At 44.6% G+C, this 9,241-nt stretch overlaps 1 protein-coding gene across 1 annotated transcript in view; it reads right to left on the bottom strand.

Moving 5' to 3' along the window:
* The window catches only part of PIP5K1B (phosphatidylinositol-4-phosphate 5-kinase type 1 beta), a 185,407-nt gene extending 177,456 nt beyond the window's left edge, over positions 1-7,951 (bottom strand). Inside the window, exon 1 of the mRNA XM_040449410.1 lies at positions 7,854-7,951. Coding sequence (XP_040305344.1) covers positions 7,854-7,922 — 69 coding nt within the window. The 5' untranslated portion in view covers positions 7,923-7,951. The remainder of the gene's footprint in view (positions 1-7,853) is intronic.
* Between the last annotated feature and the right edge of the window lie 1,290 nt (positions 7,952-9,241).

Below are 9,241 nucleotides of genomic sequence, written 5' to 3' on the forward strand. Positions count from 1 at the left end.
GTGGGTGTAAAGATAACTCAAAATCTTTGGGAAAAAAAAATGGACAAGCCATAGGCCTTGGGACAAGAGGCATGCTGGCCAGATCAGAACCCTGCTGGCCAACCTGTGCAGGGAGGCATGTAGATCACTGGAGTATATTACAAAGCCATTTAATTTGAAAGCAAAAGCTAAATTGTGCTTGGAGAGCAGGGGCTCCTGTTCAGATGGCCCAGCAGGCCGCAGAAGCACTGAAAACCCCAGCCTCCCCACCTGCCATTAACACCACACTCAACAATGGAGTGGTTCCTGTCGCCCCTGAAGAAAGCTGTATGGCATGTTTTAGGGTGTTTTGGAGACACCAAGACAACGTTTACTGGCATCAGGGACCAAAACCAGATGGAAATTCCATAGTTAATCAGAACGCAGAAGTGAAGCAAACCTGGGTGGCTTACCACGTGGACGCTCTTTCCAATGCCAAGGCCAAAGGAGGTCCCTTAGAAATGAACAGTCCAAGGAAACACCGTGATCAGAAGGTTGGCTTCTCTGCCTATTGGAAGCCACCTATTGACTTTGCTGAATCACCTGCCATGTCTTGCCCAGAAGTCATAAAGGCAGATTGGTCATCACGTGCTTTAGGACTTAGTTTGGAAAAACATGGAGGCACAGGTGATACTATCCAGAAGCAGAAGGTTTGGAGGGAGGATCTGCCCAGCAGGGTGGACGGTAATGGTCTATGCTTCTACATGCTTCTAGATCTAATGGGATTACCGAAAAATTTCCCTTCTCTGAATGACGTAGCTCATCTGCTCGCTGCTCAATTAAAAGAAAAAGGGCAGGGGCGCCTGGGTGGCTCAGTTGGTTTCCGCTCAGGTCATGATCTCATAGTTCGTGAGATCGAGCCCTGAGTTGGGCTCTGTGCTGTGAGCAGAGCCTGCTTGGGATTCTGTGTTTCCCTCTCTCTCTCTCTCTCCCTGCCCATCCCCCACTGGCTCGCTCACTCACACACACTCTCTCTCAACATAAGTACACTTTAAAAGTATATTAAAAGAAATAAAAATAAATGATAAAAACCCATAATGGCAGCCCCCCATTAGGAGCACGTCTTTCTCTTATTCTGAAGCCACGGCTACATGGAAGGCCACGAGGTCCTGCTCCGGCCCTCACTGTGTGCTTCTCCCATGCCCAGGCCAGAATGGAGCGAGCAGCAGGATGCTAAGTGACCAGTCACCAGGGCCAGCACTGCGGGAGGCAGCCACGCACAACAGAATGCATCTGACTGGAAATCAGAGGCCGAGAGATGTTGCTTTTGCTAATAAAGACAGTGATGCCACTCACTGGTATTCCCAGGCTGTGTTTGACGCTCACCCCACAATGAGGCTGTCAGGGTAGGTACTGGTGACATTTCCTCAAGGAGCAAAATTAAGATTCACATCAATTAGGGAAAATGCCTCAGGTTACACAACTATTATCCAGAAGAATGAGACGCCTATCCACCCTCTTTTAAAAGGAGAGTTTGGTTTGGGCCAAGTTTCTCAGCCTCGCTGCTACGAACACTGCAATAATTCTGTGTTGTGGGCACTGTCCTGTGCATTACAGGACACGGTATCGCCAGGCTCTACCTCCTAGATGCCAGGAGCACCACCCCTCCACTTGTGACGATCAAAAATGTCTCCCGACATCACCAAATGTTCCCTGGGGGGCCAAAGTGGTGCTGGTTGAAAACCGCTGGGTTAGAGTGTTTTGGATTAAGGTGCCTAGAAATAACACTTGGAATGCTGAAGGATCACTCTTCCTAGAGATCAATGTGGTTGCTATCCGTGAGAAATGCTGCTCAACGCACAGAAAAAGAGGTCTCCGCTAAGCTACAGAGGGTAGTGCAACCAGAGGACAAAGCAAACATCTTGTTTTATGGAAGCGATGGCTTTCTAGAATCTGAAGGAAAAAAAGAACAGTCAGGGCATGGAACACATATCAGCCCCCACTGCCACGTTAAAACGTCACTGATTCAATGCTCGAGTAGGTGAAATATTCACACGGTTCAAAATTAAACATATATACAGGTTTATACAGACAAGTTTTCCCTAACTCAAGACTCCCACCACCTGGTTCTCCCCGGAGACAGCCAAGGTTACCAGGGCCTGTGTATGTTCCCAGAGATATTTTATAAAAGAGTTCGTATTTCAATAAATGCTTCCTCTTTGATCAAAGTCTCTTGGAGTCATTACCTTGCTTAGTCATGACCTCAGGTTTAAAAAGTCATAAAAGCCATCTTTCCTTATAATGTGGTAAAGGGCTAGCATTATTCCCTCTTACCTCATCACTGCCTACCTCCACTGATAGGGAAACCGGGAGAGCCACTGCAATTAAATGACAACTAAGGCCTTTAAAAAAAAAAAAAAAGAACAGAACAAAACAAAACTGAAAGAACTAGGGTTCTTGGGTCAAGAACACTGGGTCCTAGTCTGCCGTTCCGTGTGCCAGTCATGGTGAAAATCAGGTGGACAGTTCTACGCTTGGGCTGTTGGTGTCGAAGGTAGGCAACCTCTACGCCCAGGGCAGCCTCCAATAGGCATCAGAACCCGGATCTTGGGGAAGGGGGGAGGGGGGATGCTATTGTGGGGAGGCCCAGGATGGAAGGAGAAGTAAAAGAGGGAGGGGCAAGAGGTGTGGAATGACGTTGGGAGGAGCCTGGAGAGAGGAAGCAATGCAAATGGCGGCAGTAACAATTGCCTGCGTCAGTCCAAGCCCAGGTGACTGGGAAACACTGATCGATTCCCAGGAACAAGTCACAGAACTGGGACGTTACGTGGCCAGAGATCTTAATCTCTGGGAGATTAAATCTCAGCGAGATCCTGACAAAGAACTGCTAGGTGACCTGGATGCACTCTGACATCTCTTTGTTCTGGATGGGTGGGGGAGGGGTGGGCAATTTCTTCCATGTATAAAATACTGAGAAAACTCTTATCTCCCGCATCAGTATTTTACTTGAGTTTAAAACAATCTCAAGTGAACTGATGTCCTGCCTTCTGCTTCCTTCTAAGTTTCTCACCTTATTAAAAAAAAAAAAACAACTCTTCCTCACATTACTATCAGTAGTAGAAAACTTCTAGTAGTTACTCTGAAACCTTTCAGGTCAGCCTTAGTTGAGATTTGTCGTCATTCGTCTCCAAACCACATCATGGTACCTCACTGTCTGCGACTCAGCTGTCCAACATGGTAGCCGTTGGCCACAAGCACTTATTTAAATCGAAATTTAACTAAAATTAAAAATTCATCCCTTGGACAAACTGGACACAAATTCAAATCCTCATCACCCAGATGCAGCCTGTCGCTACTGTATTAGTGCAGATTACAGGGCGTTTCAATCACTGAAGAAAGTTCTAGTGCACAGTGCTGGCCTAGAACACAAAATCCAAACTCAAACTAGCTTTCAAGGTTACCTGTCATTTAGAGCCAGTCCTTACCCCCTAAATCGCCTGCGCTTTCCCTAAACACTGACACTTGGCTTTGTCCAGGCCGGGCTATTCGATCCCTCCAACAAATCACGTTCAGCCCTGATTCTGTGCCTGTGCTCATCAGATTCCCCCCATCAGTGAAACAAATGAGTAGGTAAATCAATTCACAGTCACCTAAGGAGTGGCATTTTTCCATCGTGACAGAAAGCAATGAGGCATCTATAAAATTTTTATCCCAGCAAAATGCACTGCTAATGAACAAGTTGAAGAAAAGGACTTTTCTCTAGAAGACTGTAATGAGCTTTGGCCTCACCAGTATTTGCTAGAAGATTATGTGAAAGGCCACTTGCCTTGGCACTTAATACCAATTTGGGTCATTACTTAATTTTCCATGTGCATCTATGTCTTTTTTTCCCCTTCAATAAACTGTACGGTGGGTGTCTAAGTGGCTCAGTTGGTTGGGCTCAGGGCATAGTCTCGCGGTTTATGAGTTCGAGGCGGGGCTCGGAGGCTGACAGCTCAGAGCCTGGAGCCTGCTTCTGATTCTGTGGCTCCCTCCCCTCAGCTCCTCCCCTGCTCACACTCTGTCTCTCTCTCTCAAAATAAATAAAGATTAAAAAAAATTAAAAAAAATACAGAAGACATGTGTCTCCTCTTTACCACTTCCCCCCCTGGTTAGTTCACTCCCCTGTTACCTGCTTAGCTGCCGTAGGCTTTTATGTTTACAATTCTTTTGGAAGACACTTCCATAAATGAACTGAGAAGGGAAATACTACACTCTGTAAAAAAAGCCAGGCAGCCTTTAACGCTTGTCTTATGGGCCACATGTTCGTGTTAAGCAGGGCAAGTCAAAATTCTTGTTGCAGCCTTTAGCTGAAGATATTCGCCTCACCCACTGATTTTAGCTATTCTTCTTGGGTTGTCAAGAACTGACAATGGATCAGGGAAATGGTCACCAGAACGAAGAGAAGAGCCCAGCTTAGCTAGTCATGTGCAAATACTCAAGACTCGAGACTATAACATTGTTCCATGGACACCAAGGGTTCCCTAAAAACATGTGGAAATCCCATTCCTCATGATGCTGAGTGCTACTGACAGCTGCCCAGTAAATCTGGGGCTTGATACAGGAAGCCTAAGCCTCCCTGATGACTCTAACCCACAGTGATTTCTCCTCCTTTGAACCCTTTATTATTAACTACTGGGTTCTAAAGGAGAGAACTCCTGTCTTGTCCCTCCCACTCAACTGTAAGATCCTTATAAACTCCTTTGATATCCTTCCCATGCCTCACACAGGTCAGGGGGTTCTTAACCTGGACTGTCTTTAGTCAGAGGCCAAAACCCAACAAATTATCAAAACTCCTTATTAAAAAGGTGCATAGCTCATGGGCAGGCCCGCAGGACTGGGAAAGAACTCTTTCAAGCATTTGTAAAAGGGCCAATACTTAATGAAATGCATGGTGGCCTTGATGACATTCGTGTGGTCTGTTAGTTACCTATTCAAGCTGTTTTGTCATTTGCACATTTGCCAAGCACGAATTCCATGTCTTCATTAAGGTCATGCGCAAAAAAGTATTAAGCTGCCCAGGGTCAACGCGTGCACAGGCTGGGAGACACCAAAGAACAGGAAACAAAACTGCCATCCGTTGGGAACATTAGTCCAACCAGGTACGAGCCCAGTCACCATGACGTTCACTCCATTCTTCTCCGGCTGGTCTGAAAGGATGCCACCAGAATATTCCTGGTGCCCTCAAATCAAGATTCATTCAACTGAGAGTTCTTTCTTGTCTGTCACTAATTTAATGACTCTGTCAGAATAAGAAATGTAGTCAACTTGGCATAAACTATATCTTCATGAACCTCTGCAGGTTTGTACGAGACATGTGTTTCCTCTCTAACTGTACAGAAACCATATGTTGACTAATCCGTGCTCCAATTATGCCGAGGAGCCGTCTCACATCTGGTTTCCAGAAGGTACTTTTTCCTCACTTTTGAAAAGAGGGATGGTATCTTCTCGTCTCCTGCCCTGTCCCGCTTTTTCAGAGCTCACACCCAGGGGTTTCCCTATGTGAGCCTGAAGCTCTTTCATTCGGGGGAACGGTCCATCTGGGCCTAGAGACAAACACATTTCCAATAGCTAAGGAGACCCCAGCCACCTCTGGGAACACTGTGATTAACACCTCCAGTGTGACGATGTCTTTGCTCCATGGAGAAGACTTCAATGGAGTAGTTCAGCCGAGCCGTCCCCTGCTACCGAAGCGATACTTTCTCTGAGTAGTCCCTCTTCCTCCTGTGCACGTCAACACCGAATTACTGAGGACTGAAGACTCAGGAACTATGCTTTTTGGTGTTTTTCTCAGAGAAGCTAAACACCTCTCCCTCCACCGCTCATCTTCGTCTGAAAATCAGAGACCATTCGAAGCATCCGGTTGCCACCACGCACAAGAAAAAAAAAAACTCTGTCCTGTTAATAATCCTCCAGGATTAAATAATCTTCTCTTATTTACTGGAATTCTTTGTGATCTTAATATCTGACTTTCGGTTCTTAAGACCTTACCAATGCTGCTGAGTCAAATATGCTATCAGAGACGTCACTGCCTCTGGCCAGATTCGCATGTTTGAGATGATATAACATGACACTTCTTAGTTCCGGAAACTTCACCCTACTCTGCCCCCACCACGTCATCACTTTGGACAGAAACTCCCTGCTTATATTTCTAGGTTTGGCTGAGTAGGCAAGTCAGAAGCTGTACCAGGAAAAGGGGCATATTCTCCCACAAAAAAACGGAACAGGAAATATATCCTGTTAATTCCATGACTCGAATATGCAGTTGGATCAGGTGGTTCCTGTACTTTATGGCAAAAGTTCTTGCTAGCTATCCACAAAAGAGTAAAAAGCAAAAGGAAAAGTTAAGATATAATAGACCTTGCATATACAAACCTCCTACTCGCAAGACAGAAGGAGGGCAAGGACTTTTAAAAGTAAAATGTGCAGTCTATTTAAAATCAGGAGCAGTGGTGCCTGGGAACATATACTCCCCAGTAATATGTCTGAACATTAGCTTCCTCGCCAGGAGCCAAGAATTTATCAAAGTCAAAGAATGGCAAGGTAAGATACACTGGAATGTCTGGAAGGGGATTTTTGTGAAATGGGCTGAAGGCACAGAATCTGAGAGGCTTACAAAGGGATGGGACAAAAGTTCATACTACAAATTTTTTTTTTTTTAAATACAAAGGTAGAAAGTGTGTAAAATTTTGGTGGGAAGTAGCAAGTCAATTAAAAGATGGATATACTGGGGGCACCTGGGTGGCTCAGTTGGTGAAGCGTGTGACTTCGGCTCAAGGTCATAATCTTGCAGTTTGTGAGTTTCAGCCCCGCATCGGGCTGTTGCTGTCAGCACAGAGCCTGCTTTAGATCCTCTGTCCCCTTCTCTCTGCCCCTCCCCCTGATCACCTTCTCTCTCTCTCTCTCTCTCTCTCAAAAATAAACAAACATCTAAAAAAAATATTTAAAAAAAGATTCACATACTGGACACAGAACACTGCACACACATAAGGGCCTTCTTCTTAAGAGTTACAAGAGTCTTCAAATAACCACCTTCTGTCAATGATCTATATAGCATAGTAACTGTCAATGATGTACAACATGGAAAAACCACCCCTCCCCAAAGACGTCCACGTCCCATGGCGATCTGTGAATACGTCATATGGCAAGGAGGTGTTAAGGTTGCAAAAGAAATTAAGGTTGCTGATCTGAAAGCTGACTTGAAAATAAAGGGATTGGGGCGCCTGGGTGGCTCGGTCAGTTGAGCGTTCAACTTTTGGTTTTAGCTCAGGTCATGTTCCCAGGGTCAGGGGATCGAGCCCTGCATTGGGTTCTGCACGGACTGTGGAACCTGCTTGGGATATTCTCTCTCTCTCTCTCTCTCTCTCTCTCTCTCAAATAAAAAACTAGTAATAATTAAAAAAGGGATTATTCTGAATTATCTACGAGGGCTCAGTGTAATCACAAGCGTTCTTTGAAGTGTCAGAGTGATACAGCCTGAGAGAGACTCAGCTGGTCTTTGCCATCTTTGAGGTTGGAAGGGAATCATGATAATGGGCAACACAGGCAACCTGGAGAAGCTGGAAAGACAAGGGAACAACAGACTGTCCCCTAGAAACTCCCGAAAGGAACGCAGCCTACAGCCACCTGGATCCTGGCCCAGGGAGACCCATGTTGGCCTTGTGACCTGTAGTCCTACAAGACAATACCTCTGTGTCGTTTGAACCACTGAATCCGTGAGGGCAACAGGAAACTAAGGCTGTAATTTACACACAACTGCTTTAGAGGGAAACAAGGCCTCGGATATATGCAACTTTCCAGGCAACGACCGCGTTCCTCTTTCTGAACCGAAGAAAGAAAACAAAACAGTCACTCACCTTTTTGTAAGTTTTTTCTTCGTTCTGTTTTCCAGATGCTGCATCTCCATTTTCAGCAGCAGACGACATCTACAGGAGAAAAACGTACCCGTGTCAACTTACCACTCGGCTCTGAAACACCATATGCTAATAATACTGTTACCTGGAGAATCCGCTTCGGTTAATTACATCTGTGTTGTTATCACTCTGATCTCCAAGAAAGGAAGAGATTTCTCAGAATACTAACAAAAAAACAAAAAAAAAAAAGGAAAAGAAAAAAGAAAAAAATCTGTGTTCCCCAGTCTTTACAAAATAAATCTTTACCGCTAAACCATTTTGGTAGAATACTTGCTCCCATATGCTCTAAGAAAGATAGAAGTCCAAGCCCAAATCATATGCACAAGTTTCTTTCTATAAAGTCTTAAAAAAAAAAAAGCCTCCTCTGATTATAGACGCTTCCTCTAAAAGTATCTGGAAAGTACCAAAAAATATAAATCAGGACAAAAAAAGTACTCAATTCTACTGCCCTTGGGCAACTCCACTCTTCACATTTGGGCTTCTATGTTATCACCTTTGGTTCCCCGTAGTTTTATGCTAAGAATGTTAAGATACCACTTTCACCCAGCAGTTTTCAAAGACATTTCGGTAATACGCGTTTTCCCGTTTGATTATAAACATCTCGTTGTAGGAATAATCATGGTCTCTGGCCGCAGGGCACGCCAGTGTGTGAACACAACTGCATGTTAGTCCTTCACCTTCGACAACGCTAACGTTAAAGGACAGGTGAGGCGCTCCAAGGGTTTTACGCCTACAAATAATACAACAAGAATTATTTTGTGCATCTATTTTTGTCCAATTTCAGTGTTTTCTTAGATTCCTAGAATATCAAGGTCATTAGAAGAATAGTAACTTTCTTTCCCAGCATATGCCCATTCACACTATCTTCGGTGAGTGGGTGCTTGTTTCATTACATGCTTTCAGTGACTATTACCATTTTAATTATCTTTGTTAATTTCAGAGGTGAAAGAAAGCATCTCTTGATATTAATGTGCACTTCTGAAAATTATTAGTAAACGTTAAGATGGCTTGCATACCTTTTTTTTTTGCCTTTTTTTTACCTCCCTGTATTTCTTTTGAGTTTTCTAAATTTTTAAAAATGTTTATCTTTGAAAGAGAGAGAGACAGAGACAGAGAGAGACAGAGCACAAGCAGGGGAGGGGCAGAGAGAGAGAGAGAGACACAGAATCTAAAGCAGGCTCCAGGCTCTGAGCTGTCAGTTCGGAGCCTGATGAGGGGCTCGAACTCACGAACCACGAGATCATGACCTGAGCCAAAGTCAGATACTTAACCAACTGAGCCACCCAGGAGCCGCTCATCTTTTGAGTTTTCTATTACTGTGTCTGCTTATG

Source organism: Herpailurus yagouaroundi, unplaced genomic scaffold (assembly GCF_014898765.1).
Source record: "Herpailurus yagouaroundi ecotype Mexico unplaced genomic scaffold, PumYag 199, whole genome shotgun sequence".
In the NCBI taxonomy this organism is placed as follows: domain Eukaryota; kingdom Metazoa; phylum Chordata; class Mammalia; order Carnivora; family Felidae; genus Herpailurus; species Herpailurus yagouaroundi.